The following is a 22,951-nucleotide window of genomic DNA, read 5'->3' on the forward strand; positions in this document are numbered from 1 at the left end:
AACTCACCGGGTCAGTAGAGACGCTGAGGTATACTCACCGGGTCAGTAGAGACGCTGAGGTAACTCACCGGGTCAGTAGAGACGCTGAGGTAACTCAGCCGGGTCAGTAGAGACGCTGAGGTAACTCACCGGGTCAGTAGAGACGCTGAGGTAACTCACCGGGTCAGTAGAGACGCTGAGGTAACTCACCGGGTCAGTAGAGACGCTGAGGTAACTCACCGGGTCAGTAGAGACGCTGAGGTAACTCACCGGGTCAGTAGAGACGCTGAGGTAACTCACCGGGTCAGTAGAGACGCTGAGGGTAACTCACCGGGTCAGTAGAAGACGCTGAGGTAAACTCACCGGGGTCAGTAGAGACGCTGAGGTAACTCACCGGGTCAGTAGAGACGCTGAGGTAACTCACCGGGTCAGTAGAGACGCTGAGGTAACTCACCGGGTCAGTAGAGACGCTGAGGTACTCACGGGTCAGTAGAGACGCTGAGGTAACTCACCGGGGTCGTAGAGACGCTGAGGTAACTCACCGGGTCAGTAGAGACGCTGAGGTAACTCACCGGGTCAGTAGAGACGCTGAGGTAACTCACGCGGTCAGTAGAGACGCTGAGGTAACTCACCGGGTCAGTAGAGACGCTGAGGTAACTCACGGGTCAGTAGAGACGCTGAGGTAAACTCACCGGTGTCAGTAAGACAGCTGAGGTAACTCACCGGGTCAGTAGAGACGCTGAGGTAACTCACCGGGTCAGTAGAGACGCTGAGGTAACTCACCGGTCAGTAGAGACGCTGAGGTAACTCACCGGGTCAGTAGAGACGCTGAGGTAACTCACCGGGTCAGTAGAGACGCTGAGGTAACTCACCGGGTCAGTAGAGACGCTGAGGTAACTCACCGGGTCAGTAGAGACGCTGAGGTAACTCACCGGGTCAGTAGAGACGCTGAGGTAACTCACCGGGTCAGTAGAGACGCTGAGGTAACTCACCGGGTCAGTAGAGACGCTGAGGTAACTCACCGGGTCAGTAGAGACGCTGAGGTAACTCACCGGGTCAGTAGAGACGCTGAGGTAACTCACCGGGTCAGTAGAGACGCTGAGGTAACTCACCGGGTCAGTAGAGACGCTGAGGTAACTCACCGGGTCAGTAGAGACGCTGAGGTAACTCACCGGGTCAGTAGAGACGCTGAGGTAACTCACCGGGTCAGTAGAGACGCTGAGGTAACTCACCGGGTCAGTAGAGACGCTGAGGTAACTCACCGGGTCAGTAGAGACGCTGAGGTAACTCACCGGGTCAGTAGAGACGCTGAGGTAACTCACCGGGTCAGTAGAGACGCTGAGGTAACTCACCGGGTCAGTAGAGACGCTGAGGTAACTCACCGGGTCAGTAGAGACGCTGAGGTAACTCACCGGGTCAGTAGAGACGCTGAGGTAACTCACCGGGTCAGTAGAGACGCTGAGGTAACTCACCGGGTCAGTAGAGACGCTGAGGTAACTCACCGGGTCAGTAGAGACGCTGAGGTAACTCACCGGGTCAGTAGAGACGCTGAGGTAACTCACCGGGTCAGTAGAGACGCTGAGGTAACTCACCGGGTCAGTAGAGACGCTGAGGTAACTCACCGGGTCAGTAGAGACGCTGAGGTAACTCACCGGGTCAGTAGAGACGCTGAGGTAACTCACCGGGTCAGTAGAGACGCTGAGGTAACTCACCGGGTCAGTAGAGACGCTGAGGTAACTCACCGGGTCAGTAGAGACGCTGAGGTAACTCACCGGGTCAGTAAGACGCTGAGGTAACTCACCGGGTCAGTAGAGACGCTGAGGTAACTCACCGGGTCAGTAGAGACGCTGAGGTAACTCACCGGGTCAGTAGAGACGCTGAGGTAACTCACCGGGTCAGTAGAGACGCTGAGGTAACTCACCGGGTCAGTAGAGACGCTGAGGTACTCACCGGGTCAGTAGAGACGCTGAGGTAACTCTCCGGGTCAGTAGAGACGCTGATGTAACTCACCGGGTCAGTAGAGACGCTGAGGTAACTCACCGGGTCAGTAGAGACGCTGAGGTAACTCACCGGGTCAGTAGAGACGCTGAGGTAACTCACCGGGTCAGTAGAGACGCTGAGGTAACTCACCGGGTCAGTAGAGACGCTGAAGTAACTCACCGGGTCAGTAGAGACGCTGAGGTAACTCACCGGGACAGTAGAGACGCTGAGGTAACTCACCGGGTCAGTAGAGACGCTGAGGTAACTCACCGGGTCAGTAGAGACGCTGAGGTAACTCACCGGGTCAGTAGAGACGCTGAGGTAACTCACCGGGTCAGTAGAGAAGCTGAGGTAACTCACCGGGTCAATAGAGACGCTGAGGTAACTCACCGGGTCAGTAGAGACGCTGAGGTAACTCACCGGGTCAGTAGAGACGCTGAGGTAACTCACCGGGTCAGTAGAGACGCTGAGGTAACTCACCGGGTCAGTAGAGACGCTGAGGTAACTCAACGGGTCAGAAGAGACGCTGAGGTAACTCACCGGGTCAGTAGAGACGCTGAGGTAACTCAACGGGTCAGAAGAGACGCTGAGGTAACTCACCCGGTCAGTAGAGACGCTGAGGTAACTCACCGGGTCATTAGAAATGCTGAGGTAACTCACCGGGTCAGTAGAGACGCTGAGGTAACTCACCGGGTCAGTAGAGACGCTGAGGTAACTCGCCGGGTCAGTAGAGACGCTGAGGTAACTCACCGGGTCAGAAGAGACGCTGAGGTAACTCACCGGGTCAGTAGAGACGCTGAGGTAACTCACCGGGTCATTAGAGACGCTGAGGTAACTCACCGGGTCAGTAGAGACGCTGAGGTAACTCACCGGGTCAGTAAAGACGCTGAGGTAACTCACCGGTTCAGTAGAGACGCTGAGGTAACTCACCGGGTCAGTAGAGACGCTGAGGTAACTCACCGGGTCAGTAGAGACGCTGAGGTAACTCACCGGGTCAGTAGAGACGCTGAGGTAACTCACCGGGTCAGTAGAGACGCTGAGGTAACTCACCGGGTCAGTAGAGACGCTGAGGTAACTCACCGGGTCAGTAGAGACGCTGAGGTAACTCACCGGGTCGGTAGAGACGCTAAGGTAACTCACCGGGTCAGTAGAGACGCTGAGGTAACTCACCGGGTCAGTAGAGACGTTGAGGTAACTCACCGGGTCAGTAGAGACGCTGAGGTAACTCACCGGGTCAGTAGAGACGCTGAGGTAACTCACCGGGTCAGTAGAGACGCTGAGGTAACTCACCGGGTCAGAACAGACGCTGAGGTAACTCACCGGGTCAGTAGAGACGCTGAGGTAACTCACCGGGTCAGTAGAGACGCTGAGGTAACTCACCGGGTCAGTAGAGACGCTGAGGTAACTCACCGGGTCAGTAGAGACGCTGAGGTAACTCACCGGGTCAGTAGAGACGCTGAGGTAACTCACCGGGTCAGTAGAGACGCTGAGGTAACTCACCGGGTCAGTAGAGACGCTGAGGTAACTCACCGGGTCAGTAGAGACGCTGAGGTAACTCACCGGGTCAGTAGAGAGGCTGAGGTAACTCACCGGGTCAGTAGAGACGCTGAGGTAACTCACCGGGTCAGTAGAGACGCTGAGGTAACTCACCGGGTCAGTAGAGACGCTGAGGTAACTCGCCGGGTCAGTAGAGACGCTGAGGTAACTCACTGGGTCAGTAGAGACGCTGAGGTAACTCACCGGGTCAGTAGAGACGCTGAGGTAACTCGCCGGGTCAGTAGAGACGCTGAGGTAACTCACCGGGTCAGTAGAGACGCTGAGGTAACTCACCGGGTCAGTAGAGACGCTGAGGTAACTCACCGGCTCAGTAGAGACGCTGAGGTAACTCAACGCGTCAGTAGAGACGCTGAGGTAACTCACCGGCTCAGTAGAGACGCTGAGGTAACTCAACGCGTCAGTAGAGACGCTGAGGTAACTCACCGGGTCAGTAGAGACGCTGAGGTAACTCACCGGCTCAGTAGAGACGCTGAGGTAACTCACCGGGTCAGTAGAGACGCTGTGGTAACTCACCGGGTCAGTAGAGACGCTGAGGTAACTCACCGGGTCAGTAGAGACGCTGAGGTAACTCACCGGCTCAGTAGAGACGCTGAGGTAACTCTCCGGGACAGTAGAGACGTCGAGGTAACTCACCGGCTCAGTAGAGACGCCGAGGTAACTCACCGGGTCAGTAGAGACGTCGAGGTAACTCACCGGCTCAGTAGAGACGCCGAGGTAACTCACCGGGTCAGTAGAGACGTTGAGGTAACTCTCCGGGTCAGTAGAGACGCTGAGGTAACTCACCGGGTCAGTAGAGACGCCGAGGTAACTCACCGGGTCAGCAGAGACGCTGAGGTAACTCACCGGGTCAGTAGAGACGCTGAGGTAACTCACCGGGTCAGTAGAGACGCTGAGGTAACTCACCGGGTCAGTAGAGACGCTGAGGTAACTCACCGGGTCAGTAGAGACGCTGAGGTAACTCACCGGGTCAGTAGAGACGCTGAGGTAACTCACCGGGTCAGTAGAGACGCTGAGGTAACTCACCGGGTCAGTAGAGACGCTGAGGTAACTCACCGGGTCAGTAGAGACGCTGAGGTAACTCACCGGGTCAGTAGAGACGCTGAGGTAACTCACCGGGTCAGTAGAGACGCTGAGGTAACTCACCGGGTCAGTAGAGACGCTGAGGTAACTCACCGGGTCATTAGAGACGCTGAGGTAACTCACCGGGTCAGTAGAGACGCTGAGGTAACTCACCGGCTCAGTAGAGACGCTGAGGTTACTCACCGGGTCAGTAGAGACGCTGAGGTAACTCACCGGCTCAGTAGAGACGCTGAGGTAGGGTCCTAAGAGAGTGAGGATCCTGAACTTGACATTCTGGCTGGGCTTGTAAAGGTACTTGTCCGTCTGGACGAAGGTGATGTCGCTGCTCTTCTTGAGGGTGAGAGAAACGGTGCGGTTGAGCTTGGCGCCGCCCACCACGCCCGCCACGTGTAGTGAGTGGGTGTACCCCGAGGAACTCGGCACCGACACGTCATAGCACGAACCTGTCTTTCCTGGAACACGGAACAGTAACTCTAGTTGTTTATATATATATATATATATATATATATATATATATATATATATATATATATATATATATATATATATATATATATATATATATATATATATATATATATATATTAGTATATTTTGGTAGCAGTTTTTCCTGTAGATATATATTATTAAATATGACCGAAAAAGTAAGATTAATAATTCTAACACGAATTTTCTCAATCTTTCGTACATTTCTTTTCACAGTTGGAGTTAAATCAAAAATCAATTCTCCAAAATTCATTTTTATTTCTAGTCTGACGCGACACAAGCGCGTTTCGTAAAACTTATTACATTTTCAAAGACTTTAGTTTACAAATACACAACTGAATAGAACTTTCGCATCTCCGATTTTGTTTATATCTACATTTGAGTGAGGTGGATGGAGTGAGGTGGCATTAATAGGGTATTAATTTCATCAACACAAGACAGAACAAGAGGTGGCATTAATAGGGTATTAATTTCATCAACACAAGACAGAACACGAAACAATGGGTATTGAGTAGAAGTGATTGTAGAAAGCCTATTGGTCCATATTTCTTGATGCTTCTATATTGAAGCGGAGTCTTGAGGTGGGTAGAATATAGTTGTGCATTAATTGGCTGTTGATTGCTGGTGTTGACTTCTTGATGTGTCAAAATGTGATGTGTCCTCGCAAACGTCAAGCCGCCTGCTATCGCTGTATCTATCGATGATTTCTGTGTTGTTTACTAGGATTTCTCTGGCGATGGTTTGGTTGTGGGAAGAGATTATATGTTCCTTAATGGAGCCCTGTTGCTTACGCATCATTAAACGCCTAGAAAGAGATGTTGTCTTGCCTATATACTGGGTTTTTTGGAGCTTACAGTCTCCAAGAGGGCATTTGAAGGCATAGACGACTTTAGTCTCTTTTAAAGCGTTCTGTTTTGTGTCTGGAGAGTTTCTCATGAGTAGGCTGGCCGTTTTTCTGGTTTTATAGTAAATCGTCAGTTGTATCCTCTGATTTTTGTCTGTAGGGATAACGTTTCTATTAACAATATCTTTCAGGACCCTTTCCTCCATTTTATGAGCTATAGAAAAGAAGTTCCTGTAAAATAGTCTAATAGGGGGTATAGATGTTGTGTTAGTTGTCTCTTCAGAGGTTGCATGGCGTTTCACTTTCCTTCTTATGATGTCTTCGACGAAACCATTGGAGAAGCCGTTGTTGACTAGGACCTGCCTTACCCTACAGAGTTCTTCGTCGACTTGCTTCCATTCTGAGCTGGGGCTGAGAGCACGGTCGACATATTCGTTAACAACACTCCTCTTGTACCCGTCTGGGCAGTCGCTGTTGGCATTTAGGCACATTCCTATGTTCGTTTCCTTAGTGTAGACTGCAGTGTGGAAACCTCCGCTCTTTTCCATGACTGTTACATCTAGAAAGGGCAGCTTCCCATCCTTTTCCATCTCGTAAGTGAAACGCAGCACGGAACTCTGCTCAAATGCCTCCTTCAGCTCCTGCAGATGTCTGACATCAGGTACCTGTATAAAAATGTCGTCAACATACCTGCAGTATATGGCCGGTTTCAAGTTCATGTCGACTAAGACTTTTTGCTCGATGGTACCCATGTAGAAGTTTGCAAACAGGACACCTAGGGGAGAACCCATGGCGACCCCATCTACTTGCTTATACATGTGCCCATCCGGGCTCAAGAAAGGTGCCTCTTTAGTACAAGCTTGGAGTAGTTTCCTCAGAATATTTTCTGGTATGTCAAGAGGAGTACAGGCTGGATCACGATACACTCTGTCGGCTATCATCCCGATTGTCTCGTCCACAGGTACGTTGGTAAACAGCGATTCTACGTCCAACGAGGCTTTTATCCCTATGGCCCGTGTGCCCCGCAGTAAGTCAACAAATTCCTTTGGAGACTTCAGGCTGAAGGCGCAAGGAACATAAGGAATCAGCAGGCCATTGAGTCGCTTCGCCAGTCTGTACGTGGGTGTGGGTATCTGGCTAATGATTGGCCGAAGTGGGTTTCCAGGCTTGTGTGTCTTGACCTTTCCATACGCATTCTTCAATGTACCCGCATTGAACAACACCTCGACATCCTCACAGACCAACATCACCTCAGCACTGAAACAAGGATTATCAAGAAACTAACAACATTATATGGAGGACCTATGGCAATTCCATGACCAAGAGATGGCTTCCTGAACCTTGCAGGAATTAACCTCACTGAGGACCAAGTTACTCTCCTAAATCTGGGCATAAACTGTCATGTTATGTCCAGACCGAGTGAGATGGCCCGGAAAGTAGAGTTGGAAATTCTGTTGGACGACATATTCGACCTCGAGACACAAAAGAAGGTCACTACCAAAGATACCTTACAAGCAGAACTTATTGCAGAAGGAGGAAAGAATCGAGGCAATTACAGAAGCACCATACTGTCCCCCGAGCTCAAAGCGGCAGCTAAAAGCCTTCGTGAGAACAAGGAGATAGTTGTCAGGAGAGGTGACAAGTCGCCAATATATGTCATTCTTAAAAAAGACGAATATCTGGCGAAAATGAACATCATACTCTCTGACCAAACTAAGTTCCAAAGGGTAACGAAGGACACTACAGCCGAATTAAAAGCAAAGGTCAACAAACTGATCGAAACTGTGAACGCCAAGAAATCCGGACTCCACCTGCCAAAGATCATTGGGGAATATAAACCTGGATATGCGTATGGAAATGTCAAGACACACAAGCCTGGAAACCCACTTCGGCCAATCATTAGCCAGATACCCACACCCACGTACAGACTGGCGAAGCGACTCAACGGCCTGCTGACTCCTTATGTTCCTTGCGCCTTCAGCCTGAAGTCTCCAAAGGAATTTGTTGACTTACTGCGGGGCACACGGGCCACAGGGATAAGAGCCTCGTTGGACGTAGAATCGCTGTTTACCAACGTACCTATGGACGAGACAATCGGGATGATAGCCGACAGAAAGTATCGTGATCCAGCCTGTACTCCTCTTGACATACCAGAAAATATTCTGAGGAAACTACTCCAAGCTTGTACTAAAGAGGCACCATTCTTGAGCCCGGATGGGCACATGTATAAGCAAGTAGATGGGGTCGCCATGGGTTCACCCCTAGGTGTCCTGTTTGAAAACTTCTACATGGGTACCATCGAGCAAAAAGTCTTAGTCGACATGAACTTGAAACCGGCCATATACTGCAGGTATGTTGACGACATTTTTACACAGGTACCTGATGTCAGACATCTGCAGGAGCTGAAGGAGGCATTTGAGCAGAGTTCCGTGCTGCGTTTCACTTACGAGATGGAAAAGGATGGGAAGCTGCCCTTTCTAGATGTAACAGTCATGGAAAAGAGCGGAGGTTTCCACACTGCAGTCTACACTAAGGAAACGAACATAGGAATGTGCCTAAATGCCAACAGCGACTGCCCAGACAGGTACAAGAGGAGTGTTGTTAACGCAAATGTCGACCGTGCTCTCAGCCACAGCTCAGAATGGAAGCAAGTCGACGAAGAACTCTGTAGGGTAAGGCAGGTCCTAGTCAACAACGGCTTCTCCAATGGTTTCGTCGAAGACATCATAAGAAGGAAAGTGAAACACCATGCAACCTCTGAAGAGACAACTAACACAACACCTGTACCCCCTATTAGACTCTTTTACAGGAACTTCTTTTCCACAGCTCATAAAATGGAGGAAAGGGTCCTGAAAGATATTGTTAATAGAAACGTTATCCCAACAGACAAAAATCAGAGGATACAACTGACGATTTACTATAAAACCAGAAAAACGGCCAGCCTACTCATGAGAAACTCTCCAGACACAAAACAGAATGCTTTAAAAGAGACTAACATCGTCTATGCCTTCAAATGCCTTCTTGGGGACTGTAAGCTCCAAAAAACCCAATATACAGGCAAGACAACAACATCTCTATCTAGGCGTTTAACGATGCATAAGCAACAGGGCTCCATTAAGGAACATATAATCTCTTCCCACAACCAAACCATCGCCAGAGAAATCCTAGTAAACAACACAGAAATCATCGATAGATACAGCGATAGCAGGCGGCTTGACGTTTGCGAGGCACTACACATCAAGAAGTCAACACCAGCAATCAACAGCCAATTAATGCACAACTATATTCTACCCACCTCAAGACTCCGCTCCAATATAGAATCATCAAGAAATATGGACCAATAGGCTTTCTACAATCACTTCTATTCAATACCCATTATTTCGTGTTCTGTCTTGTGTTGATGAAATTAATACCCTATTAATGCCACCTCTTGTTCTCTCTTGTGTTGATGAAATTAATACCCTATTAATGCCACCTCACCCCATCCACCTCACTCAAATGTAGATATAAACAAAATCGGAGATGCGTAAGTTCTATTCAGTTGTGTAATTGTAAACTAAAGTCTTTGAAAATGTAATAAGTTTTACGAAACGCGCTCGTGTCGCGTCAGACTAGAAATAAAAATGAATTTTGGAGAATTGATTTTTGATTTACCTCCAACAGTGAAAAGAAATGTACGAAAGATTGAGAAAATTCATGTTAGAATTATTAATTTTACTTTTTCGGTCATATTTAATAATATATATATATATATATATATATATATATATATATATATATATATATATATATATATATATATATATATATATATATATATATATATATATATATAACTGAAAACTCACACCCCAGAAGTGACTCGAACCCATACTCCCAGAAGCAACGCAACTGGTATGTACAAGACGCCTTAATCCACTTGACCATCACGACCGGACATAATGAGGTGATAGCCGAGGCTATTTGAACCACCCCACCGCCGGCACTCGGATAGTAATCTTGGGCATAGCATTTTACCAAATCACCTCATTCTTTGGGGCACACGTGAGGAACACAAATGCGAACAAGCCTGAATGGTCCCCAGGACAATATGCAACTGAAAACTCACACCCCATTAGTGACTCGAACCCATACTCCCAGAAGCAACGCAACTGGTATGTACAAGACGCCTTAATCCACTTGACCATCACGACCGGACATAATGAGGTGATAGCCGAGGCTATTTGAACCACCCCACCGCCGGCACTCGGATAGTAATCTTGGGCATAGCATTTTACCAAATCACCTCATTCTTTGGGGCACACGTGAGGAACACAAATGCGAACAAGCCTGAATGGTCCCCAGGACAATATGCAACTGGAAACTCACACCCCAGAAGTGACTCGAACCCATACTCCCAGAAGCAACGCAACTGATATGTACAAGACGCCTTAATCCACTTGACCATCACGACCGGACATAATGAGGTGATAGCCGAGGCTATTTGAACCACCCCACCGCTGGCACTCGGATACTAATCTTGGGCATAGCATTTTACCAAATCACCTCATTCTTTGGGGCACACGTGAGGAACACAAATGCGAACAAGCCTGAATGGTCCCCAGGACAATATGCAACTGAAAACTCACACCCCAGAAGTGACTCGAACCCATACTCCCAGAAGCAACGCAACTGGTATGTACAAGACGCCTTAATCCACTTGACCATCACGACCGGACATAATGAGGTGATAGCCGAGGCTATTTGAATCACCCCACCGCCGGCACTCGGATAGTAATCTTGGGCATAGCATTTTACCAAATCACCTCATTCTTTGGGGCACACGTGAGGAACACAAATGCGAACAAGCCTGAATACGTTTTACAACAAGCCTGAAGTTTTAATACCCTCTAATCATTAGCCAGATACCCACACCCACGTACAGATTGGCAAAGCGACTCAACGGCCTGCTGACTCCTTATGTTCCTTGCGCCTTCAGCCTGAAGTCTCCAAAGGAATTTGTGGACTTACTGCGGGGCGCACGGGCCACAGGGATAAGAGCCTCGTTGGACGTAGAATCGCTGTTTACCAACGTACCTGTGGACGAGACAATCGGAATGATAGCCGACAGAGTGTATCGTGATCCAGCCTGTACTCCTCTTGACATGCCAGAAAGTATTCTGAGGAAACTACTCCAAGCTTGTACTAAAGAGGCACCCTTCTTGAGCCCGGATGGGCATATGTATAAGCAAGTAGATGGGGTCGCTATGGGTTCTCCCCTAGGTGTCCTGTTTGCAAACTTCTACATGGGTACCATCGAGCAAAAAGTCTTAGTCGACATGAACTTGAAACCGGCCATATACTGCAGGTATGTTGACGACATTTTTACACAGGTACCTGATGTCAGACATCTGCAGGAGCTGAAGGAGGCATTTGAGCAGAGTTCCGTGCTGCGTTTCACTTACGAGACGGAAAAGGATGGGAAGCTGCCTTTTCTAGATGTAACAGTCATGGAAAAGGGCGGAGGTTTCCACACTGCAGTCTACACAAAGGAAACAAACATAGGAATGTGCCTAAATGCCAACAGCGACTGCCCTGACAGGTACAAGAGGAGTGTTGTTAACGCATACGTCGACCGTGCTCTCAGCCACAGCTCAGAATGGAAGCAAGTCGACGAAGAACTCTGTAGGGTAAGGCAGGTTCTAGTCAATAACGGCTTCTCCAATGGTTTCATCGAAGACATCATAAGAAGGAAAGTGAAAAGCCATGCAACCTCCGAAGAGACAACTAACACAACACCTATACCCCCTATTAGACTATTTTACAGGAACTTCTTTTCCACAGCTCATAAAACAGAGGAAAGGGTCCTGAAAGATATTGTTAATAGAAACGTTATCCCTACAGACAAAAATCAGAGGATACAACTGACGATTTACTATAAAACCAGAAAAACGGCCAGCCTACTCATGAGAAACTCTCCAGACACGAAACAGAACGCTTTAAAAGAGACTAACGTCGTCTATGCCTTCAAATGCCCACTTGGGGACTGTAAGCTCCAAAAAACCCAGTATATAGGCAAGACAACAACATCTCTTTCTAGGCGTTTAACGATGCATAAACAACAGGGCTCCATTAAGGAACATATAATCTCTTCCCATAACCAAACCATCGCCAGAGAAATCCTAGTAAACAACACAGAAATCATCGATAGATACAGCGATAGCAGGCGGCTTGACGTTTGCGAGGCACTACACATCAAGAAGTCAACACCAGCAATCAACAGCCAATTATTGCACAACTATATTCTACCCACCTCAAGACTCCGCTCCAATATAGAAGCATCAAGAAATATGGACCAATAGGCTTTCTACAAACACTTCTATTCAATATCCATTGTTTCGTGTTCGGTCTTGTGTTGATACTTTTAATACCCTATTAATATCCTCTAATGCCACATCATCCTTCCCACCTCACTCAAATGTAATGCCACATCACCCTTCCCACCTCACTCAAATGTAGATATAAAATCAGGGAAACGCAAGTTCTAATCAGTTGTGTATTTGTGAAGTCTTTGAAAATGTAATAAGTTTTACGAAACGCGCCCGTGTCGCGTCAGACTAGAAATAAAAATGAATTTTGGAGAAGTGATTTTTGATTTACCTCCAACAGTGAAGCATAATGTACGAAAGATTGAGAAAATTCGTGTTAGAATTATTAATCTTACTTTTTCGGTCATATTTAATAAAATATGTCTACAGGAAAGACTGCTACCAAAATATACTAATATATATATATATATATCTTGAGTTATCTTGAGATGATTTCGGGGCTTTAGTGTCCCCGCGGCCCGGTCCTCGACCAGGCCTCCACCCCCAGGAAGCAGCCCGTGACAGCTGACTAACTCCCAGGTACCTATTTACTGCTAGGTAACAGGGGCATTCAGGGTGAAAGAAACTTTGCCCATTTGTTTCTGCCTCGTGCGGGAATCGAACCCGCGCCACAGAATTACGAGTCCTGCGCGCTATCCACCAGGCTACGAGGCCCCCAAATATATATATATATATGACAATGTCAGACCACGAAGGAAAATGAAACAGGAAATTTCCTTAAGTACTTTCGTATATTAAATACATCTTCAGAAGGTCAGAAGGTTTAATATACGAAAGTACTTAAGGAAATTTCCTGTTTCATTTTCCTTCGTGGTCTGACATTGTCACATTCTTAATCACGTGTTTATTTTCGTGATATACACACATATATATATATATATATATATATATATATATATATATATATATATATATATATATATATATATATATATATATATATATATATATATATATATATATATATATATGCGAACAAGCCTGAATGGTCCCCAGGACAATATGCAACTATGGGGTGTGAGTTTTCAGTTATATATATATATATATATATATATATATATATATATATATATATATATATATATATATATATATATATATATATATATATATATATATATATTCTCTTGCTGATAGTGCAACAGTGTATGTAGACTTGATCTACTTGAGGAGGTTGATAGTATCAGGTGGTGAGTCAGAAGATAGGATACCACTTGGTAAACTGATAATAGAGTTCTGATGGTGTTGGAGAGCAATCTGATTGTAATAGTATAGAGTACAGGATTCATTATTATTATATATGTGTATGTATTGTATATGTGCTTTGTCCAGTAAATGTATTCCAATTTGCTGGTGTTTGCCCTTGTCCTAGTGAGGCTTCCCATGAAATAGTACAGAAGAAGAGAGAGAGAGAGAGAGAACCAAGAAGCACTGCTGTGGACAGGGTAGAAGGTAATACTAATAAGTCAAAAGGGGATTGAGGAGATCATATCACCTAAGAAGAGAGTGGGGAGTCACAGTGGCTCGAGTGGGTGTGTGCACGTGACAACGAGGCTAAGTATTGGAGCCGCATCCCCTAAACGTGTGACGTTGAGCCCCTCTCTAAGAGCCAGAAGCGCCCAGGGTGATCTCCTGGTAAAGTATAAACACTCTACCGAGTTGTGGGTTGAGTTGTCCGTAGAGAAGGATCAACAACGACACCAACCAACAAAACTATAATAATAGGCAGGCTGGAGGGTTACTCCGTGGATAAGCAGGCTGGAGGGTTACTCCGTGGATAAGCAGGCTGGAGGGTTACTCCGTGGATAAGCAGGCTGGAGAGTTACTCAGTGGACAGGCAGCCTGCACGGTTATTCAGTGGATAGGCAGCCTGGAGGGTTACTCACTGGATAGGCATGCTGGAGGGTTACTCAGTGGATAGGTAGCTGGAGGGTAACTCAGTGGATAGGTAGGCTGGAGGGTTACTTAGTGGATAGGCAGACTGGAAGATTACTTAGTGGATAGGCAGGCTGGAGGGTTACTTAATGGATAGGCAGGCTGGAGGGTTACTTAGTGGATAGGCAGGCTGGAGGGTTCCTCAGTGAATAGGCAGGTTGGAGGGTTACTTAGTGGATAGGCAGGCTGGAAGGTTACTTAGTGAATAGGCAGGCTGGAGGGTTACTTAGCGGATAGGCAGGCTGGAGGGTTACTTAGTGGATAGGCAGCCTGGAGTGTTATTCAGTGGTAAGGCAGCCTGGAGGGTTACTACGTAGATAGACAGGCTGGAGGGTTACTCCATGGATAAGCAGGCTGGAGGGTTACTCAGTGGATAGGCAGGCTAGAGGGTTACTTATTGGATAGGCAGGCTGGAGGGTTATTCAGTGGTAAGTCAGCCTGGAGGGTTACTCAGTGGATAGGCATGCTGGAGGGTTACTCAGTCGATAGGCAGGCTGGAGGGTTACTCAGTGGATAGGCAGGCTGGAAGGTTACTCAGTGGACAAAGTATTGAAGGTCTTGCTAGGAAGGATCAAGTATTACATCTGGTGTTTACGGCTCATGTACTGTGATGATATGAAAAACTGGTTTACTGAGAATTATACAAACTCTATATAAATGTCGTATTTTCCCTTCTAAATTGATGTAAATATGATCTTTATATTGTATATTATTTAACAAAGAAAAATAAAATTACATCCTTAGTCAAGGTCTGGGTAATTTAACTGGTGCTTGTGTGTGAAGTATCACTGGAACTGCTTAACGAGGCAGTTAAGGAGCTTTGTGGTCTCTGCATTGACCACTAAGATGATGTCATCTTCTGCAGTGACTTCATAATGTTGGTGGCATTGGGTTGCCACCTCATCTCTAAGATTGTTAAGGAAGAACTTCACTAAGATCACCCAACGGAGGGAGCACGATGCCTATTGAGAGTGAGCACGAGAGTGTTGACCATCCGTGCTGGTGATGTGGTGGGTGCTCCAACACTCCCGTGAATCATGGCGAGTATCCCACCCAGTGAAGGATTTTCATGGTTGACAAGTGTCAAGTCTCCAGGTGGAGCTGCCAGCACGGTCGGGACACCATCCGTGCACTCACTCCTGCTGCATCATGTCCTCTCAGTGTTGTCATCCTTAATACACCACAAAATAAACAGTTCCTTGACATCTAGAACATCGACATATCCACAAGTTGAGAGTCCAAACTCAACTCACACATCCGAAAATGTCCTGTAATACGTAGTATTAGTAGTACGACCCCAACCCTCCCCGCCACCTACACCAGCACACGGAGGACGGAAGCGGAAGTCCGGGGCTGCTACACCCATTCATCCCGTGTGTGTTTACCTCAGTGTTTACCTCAGAGATTACCTCACAGTGTTTACCTCACAGTGTTTACCTAACAGTGTATACCTCACAGTGTTTACCTCACAGTGTTTACCTTACATTGTATACCTCACAGTGTTTACCTTACATTGTATACCTCACAGTGTTTACCTCACAGTGTTTACCTCAGTGTTTACCTCACAGTGTTTACCTCAGTGTTTACCTCACAGTGTTTTACCTCACAGTGTTTACCTTACAGTGTTTACCTCACAGAGTATACCTCACAGTGTTTACCTCAGTGTTTACCTCAGTGTTTACCTCACAGTGTTTACCTCACAGTGTATACCTCACAGTGTATACCTCACAGTGTTTACCTCACAGTGTTTACCTCACAGTGTTTACCTCAGTGTTTACCTCACAGTATATACCTCACAGTGTTTACCTCACAGTGTATACCTCACAGTGTTTACCTCACAGTGTTTACCTCACAGTGTATACCTCACAGTGTTCACCTCACAGTGTATACCTCACAGAGTATACCTCACAGTGTTTACCTCACAGTGTTCACCTCACAGTGTATACCTCACAGAGTATACCTCACAGTGTTTACCTCACAGTGTTTACCTCACAGTGTTTACCTCACAGTGTATACCTCACAGTGTCTACCTCACAGTGTTTACCTCACAGTGTATACCTCACAGTGTATACCTCAGTGTATACCTCACAGTGTATACCTCACAGTGTACACCTCACAGTGTATACCTCACAGTGTTTACCTCACATTGTTTACCTCACAGTGTATACCTCACAGTGTATACCTCAGTGTATACCTCACAGTGTTTACCTCACAGTGTATACCTCACAGTGTTTCCCTCACAGTGTTTACCGCACAGTGTATACCTCAGTGTATACCTCACAGTGTTCACCTCACAGTGTTTACCTAAGTGTTTACCTCACAGTGTCTACCTCACAGTGTTTACCGCACAGTGTATACCTCAGTGTATACCTCACAGTGTATACCTCACAGTGTTTACCTGACAGGGTATACCTCACAGTGTTTACCTCACAGTGTCTACCTCACAGTGTTTACCTCACATTGTATACCTCACTGTGTATACCTCAGTGTATATCTCACAGTGTTTACCTCAGTGTATATCTCACAGTGTTTACCTCAGTGTATACCTCAGTGTATACCTCAGTGTATACCTCACAGTGTATACCTCGCAGTGTATACCTCACAATGTACACCTCACAGTGTATACCTCACAGTGTACTCCTCACAGTGTACACCTCACAGTGTATACCTCACAGTGTTTACCTCACAGTGTTCACCTCACAGTGTTTACATCAGTGTTTACCTCACAGTGTTTACCTCAGCGTATATCTCAGTGTTTACCTCACAGTGTTTACCGCACAGTGTATACCTCAGTGTATACCTCACAGTGTATACCTCACAGTGTATACCTCACAGTGTATACCTCACAGTGTACACCTCACAGTGTACACCTCACAGTGTATACCTCACAGTGTTTACCTCACAGTGTTTACCTCACAGGGTATACCTCACAGTGTTCACCTCACAGTGTTTACATCAGTGTTTACCTCACATTGTTTACCTCAGCGTATATCTCAGTGTTTACCTCACAGTGTTTACATCAGTGTTTACCTCACAGTGTTTACCTCAGCGTATATCTCAGTGTTTACCTCACAGTGTTTACCTCACTGGGTATACCTCACAGTGTTCACCTCACAGTGTTTACCTCACAGTGTTTACCTCACAGTGTTTACCTCACAGTGTTTATCTCACAGTGTCTACCTCACAGTGTTTACCTCACAGTGTATACCTCAGTAAATATCTCAGTGTTTACCTCACAGTGTTTACCTCACAGTGTTTACCTCACAGTGTATACCTCAGTGTATATCTCACAGTGTTTACCTCAGTGTATACCTCAGTGTTTACCTCACAGTGTTTACCTCAGAGTGTTTACCTCACAGTGTTTACCTCAGTGTAAACCTCAGTGTTTACCTCTCAGTGTTTACCTCACAGTGTTTACCTCAGTGTATATCTCACAGTGTTTACCTCAGTGTATACCTCAGTGTATACCTCACAGTGTATATCTCACAGTGTTTACCTCAGTGTATACCTCAGTGTATACCTCACAGTGTTTACCGCACTGTGTATACATCAGTGTATACCCCACAGTGTATACCTCACAGTGTTTACCTCACAGTGTATACCTCAGTGTTTACCTCACAGTGTTTACCTCACAGTGTTTACCTCACAGTGTTTACCTCACAGTGTACACCTCACAGTGTATACCTCACAGTGTTTACCTCACAGTGTTTACCTCACAGTGTTTACCTCACAGTGTATACCTCACAGTGTCTACCTCACAGTGTTTACCTCACAGTGTATACCTCACAGTGTATACCTCACAGTGTATACCTCACAGTGTACACCTCACAGTGTATACCTCACAGTGTTTACCTCACATTGTTTACCTCACAGTGTATACCTCGCAGTGTATACCTCGCAGTGTATACCTCAGTGTATACCTCACAGTGTATACCTCACAGTGTTTACCTCACAGTGTATACCTCACAGTGTATACCTCACAGTGTTTACCTCACAGTGTATACCTCACAGTGTATACCTCACTGTATACCTCACAGTGTATACCTCAGTGTATACCTCACAGTGTTTGCCTCACAGTGTATACCTCACAGTGTATACCTCACAGTGTATACCTCAGTGTATACCTCACAGTGTATACCTCACAGTGTTTACCTCACAGTGTATACCACACAGTGTTTACCTCACAGTGTTTACCTCACAGTGTATACCACACAGTGTTTACCTCACAGTGTTTACCTCAGTGTTTACCTCACAGTGTTTACCTCAGAGTGTTTACCTCAGAGTGTATACCTCACAGTGTTTACCTCACAGTGTTTACCTCACAGTGTATACCTCACAGTGTTTACCTCACAGTGTTTGCCTCACAGTGTTTACCTCACAGTGTTTACCTCACAGTGTATACCTCACAGTATTTACCTCACAGTGTTTACCTCACAGTGTATACCTCACAGTGTTACCTCACAGTGTTTACCTCACAGTGTTTATCTCACAGTGTTTACCTCACAGTGTTTACCTCACAGTGTATACCTCAGTGTATATCTCACAGTGTTTACCTCAGTGTATACCTCAGTGTTTACCTCACAGTGTTTACCTCACAGTGTTTACCTCACAGTGTTTACCTCAGTGTTTACCTCACAGTGTTTACCTCAGTGTTTACCTCACAGTGTTTTACCTCACAGTGTTTACCTTACAGTGTTTACCTCACAGAGTATACCTCACAGTGTTTACCTCAGTGTTTACCTCACATTGTTTACCTCACAGTGTATACCTCACAGTGTATACCTCACAGTGTTTACCTCACAGTGTTTACCTCACAGTGTTTACCTCAGTGTTTACCTCACAGTATATACCTCACAGTGTTTACCTCACAGTGTATACCTCACAGTGTTTACCTCACAGTGTTTACCTCACAGTGTATACCTCACAGTGTTCACCTCACAGTGTATACCTCACAGAGTATACCTCACAGTGTTTACCTCACAGTGTTTACCTCACAGTGTTTACCTCACAGTGTATACCTCACAGTGTCTACCTCACAGTGTTTACCTCACAGTGTATACCTCACAGTGTATACCTCAGTGTATACCTCACAGTGTATACCTCACAGTGTACACCTCACAGTGTATACCTCACAGTGTTTACCTCACATTGTTTACCTCACAGTGTATACCTCACAGTGTATACCTCAGTGTATACCTCACAGTGTTTACCTCACAGTGTATACCTCACAGTGTTTCCCTCACAGTGTTTACCGCACAGTGTATACCTCAGTGTATACCTCACAGTGTTCACCTCACAGTGTTTACCTAAGTGTTTACCTCACAGTGTCTACCTCACAGTGTTTACCGCACAGTGTATACCTCAGTGTATACCTCACAGTGTATACCTCACAGTGTTTACCTGACAGGGTATACCTCACAGTGTTTACCTCACAGTGTCTACCTCACAGTGTTTACCTCACATTGTATACCTCACTGTGTATACCTCAGTGTATATCTCACAGTGTTTACCTCACAGTATATACCTCAGTGTATATCTCACAGTGTTTACCTCAGTGTATACCTCAGTGTATACCTCATTGTATACCTCACAGTGTATACCTCGCAGTGTATACCTCACAGTGTACACCTCACAGTGTATACCTCACAGTGTACTCCTCACAGTGTACACCTCACAGTGTATACCTCACAGTGTTTACCTCACAGTGTTCACCTCACAGTGTTTACATCAGTGTTTACCTCACAGTGTTTACCTCAGCGTATATCTCAGTGTTTACCTCACAGTGTTTACCGCACAGTGTATACCTCAGTGTATACCTCACAGTGTATACCTCACAGTGTATACCTCACAGTGTATACCTCACAGTGTACACCTCACAGTGTACACCTCACAGTGTATACCTCACAGTGTTTACCTCACAGTGTTTACCTCACAGGGTATACCTCGCAGTGTTCACCTCACAGTGTTTACATCAGTGTTTACCTCACATTGTTTACCTCAGCGTATATCTCAGTGTTTACCTCACAGTGTTTACATCAGTGTTTACCTCACAGTGTTTACCTCAGCGTATATCTCAGTGTTTACCTCACAGTGTTTACCTCACAGGGTATACCTCACAGTGTTCACCTCACAGTGTTTACCTCACAGTGTTTACCTCACAGTGTTTACCTCACAGTGTTTATCTCACAGTGTCTACCTCACAGTGTTTACCTCACAGTGTATACCTCAGTAAATATCTCACAGTGTTTACCTCACAGTGTTTACCTCACAGTGTTTACCTCACAGTGTATACCTCAGTGTATATCTCACAGTGTTTACCTCAGTGTATACCTCAGTGTTTACCTCACAGTGTTTACCTCACAGTGTTTACCTCACAGTGTTTACCTCAGTGTAAACCTCAGTGTTTACCTCTCAGTGTTTACCTCACAGTGTTTACCTCAGTGTATATCTCACAGTGTTTACCTCAGTGTATACCTCAGTGTATACCTCACAGTGTATATCTCACAGTGTTTACCTCAGTGTATAACTCAGTGTATACCTCACAGTGTTTACCGCACTGTGTATACATCAGTGTATACCCCACAGTGTATACCTCACAGTGTTTACCTCACAGTGTATACCTCAGTGTTTACCTCACAGTGTTTACCTCACAGTGTTTACCTCACAGTGTTTACCTCACAGTGTACCCCTCACAGTGTATACCTCACAGTGTTTACCTCACAGTGTTTACCTCACAGTGTATACCTCACAGTGTCTACCTCACAGTGTTTACCTCACAGTGTATACCTCACAGTGTATACCTCACAGTGTATACCTCACAGTGTACACCTCACAGTGTATACCTCACAGTGTTTACCTCACATTGTTTACCTCACAGTGTATACCTCGCAGTGTATACCTCGCAGTGTATACCTCAGTGTATACCTCACAGTGTATACCTCACAGTGTATACCTCACAGTGTTTACCTCACAGTGTATACCTCACAGTGTATACCTCACAGTGTTTACCTCACAGTGTATACCTCACAGTGTATACCTCACTGTATACCTCACAGTGTATACCTCAGTGTATACCTCACAGTGTTTGCCTCACAGTGTATACCTCACAGTGTATACCTCACAGTGTATACCTCAGTGTATACCTCACAGTGTATACCTCACAGTGTTTACCTCACAGTGTATACCACACAGTGTTTACCTCACAGTGTTTACCTCACAGTGTATACCACACAGTGTTTACCTCACAGTGTTTACCTCAGTGTTTACCTCACAGTGTTTACCTCAGAGTGTTTACCTCAGAGTGTATACCTCACAGTGTTTACCTCACAGTGTTTACCTCACAGTGTATACCTCACAGTGTTTACCTCACAGTGTTTGCCTCACAGTGTTTACCTCACAGTGTTTACCTCACAGTATTTACCTCACAGTGTTTACCTCACAGTGTATACCTCACAGTGTTACCTCACAGTGTTTACCTCACAGTGTTTATCTCACAGTGTTTACCTCACAGTGTTTACCTCACAGTGTTTACCTCACAGTGTTTACCTCACAGTGTTTACCGCACAGTGTTTACCTCACAGTGTTTACCTCACAGTGTTTACCTCACAGTGTTTACCTTACAGTGTTTACCTCACAGTGTTTACCGCACAGTGTTTACCTCACAGTGTTTACCTCACAGTGTTTACCTTACAGTGTTTACCTCACAGTGTTTACCTCACAGTGTTTACCTCAGTGTTTACCTCACAGTGTTTACCTCAGTGTTTACCTCACAGTGTTTACCTCACTGGGTATACCACACAGTGTTTACCTCACAGTGTTTACCTCACTGTGTTTACCCCACAGCGTTTACCTCACAGTGTTTACCTCAGTGTATATCTCAGTGTATACCTCACAGTGTTTACCTCACAGGGTATACCTCACAGTGTTTACCTCACAGTGTTTACCTCACAGTGTTTACCTCACAGTGTATACCTCACAGTATTTACCTCACAGTGTTTACCTCACAGTGTATACCTCACAGTGTTACCTCACAGTGTTTACCTCACAGTGTTTATCTCACAGTGTTTACCTCACAGTGTTTACCTCAGTGTTTACCTCACAGTGTTTACCTCAGTGTTTACCTCACAGTGTTTACCTCACTGGGTATACCACACAGTGTTTACCTCACAGTGTTTACCTCACTGTGTTTACCCCACAGCGTTTACCTCACAGTGTTTACCTCAGTGTATATCTCAGTGTATACCTCACAGTGTTTACCTCACAGGGTATACCTCACAGTGTTTACCTCACAGTGTTTACCTCAGTGTATATCTCAGTGTATCCCTCACAGTGTTTACCTCACAGGGTATACCTCACAGTGTTTACCTCACAGTGTTTACCTCAGTGTTTACCTCACAGTGTTTACCTCACAGTGTTTACCTCACAGTGTTTACCTCACAGTGTATACCACACAGTGTTTACCTCACAGTGTTTGCCTCACAGTGTTTATCTCACAGTGTTTACCTCACAGTATTTACCTCACAGTGTTTACCTCACAGTGTATACCACACAGTGTTTACCTCACAGTGTTTACCTCACAGTGTATACCACACAGTGTTTACCTCACAGTGTTTACCTCAGTGTTTACCTCACAGTGTTTACCTCAGAGTGTTTACCTCAGAGTGTATACCTCACAGTGTTTACCTCACAGTGTTTACCTCACAGTGTATACCTCACAGTGTTT

General features: G+C 45.8%; 1 protein-coding gene across 1 annotated transcript in view; it reads right to left on the minus strand.

Moving 5' to 3' along the window:
- LOC123749092 (murinoglobulin-1-like) overlaps positions 1 to 22,951 on the minus strand; it is a 267,218-nt gene that overhangs the window by 195,893 nt on the left and 48,374 nt on the right. Inside the window, exon 3 of the mRNA XM_069326609.1 lies at positions 4,810 to 5,048. Coding sequence (XP_069182710.1) covers positions 4,810 to 5,048 — 239 coding nt within the window. The remainder of the gene's footprint in view (positions 1 to 4,809; positions 5,049 to 22,951) is intronic.

This window comes from Procambarus clarkii, chromosome 18, assembly GCF_040958095.1.
Source record: "Procambarus clarkii isolate CNS0578487 chromosome 18, FALCON_Pclarkii_2.0, whole genome shotgun sequence".
NCBI lineage: Eukaryota > Metazoa > Arthropoda > Malacostraca > Decapoda > Cambaridae > Procambarus > Procambarus clarkii.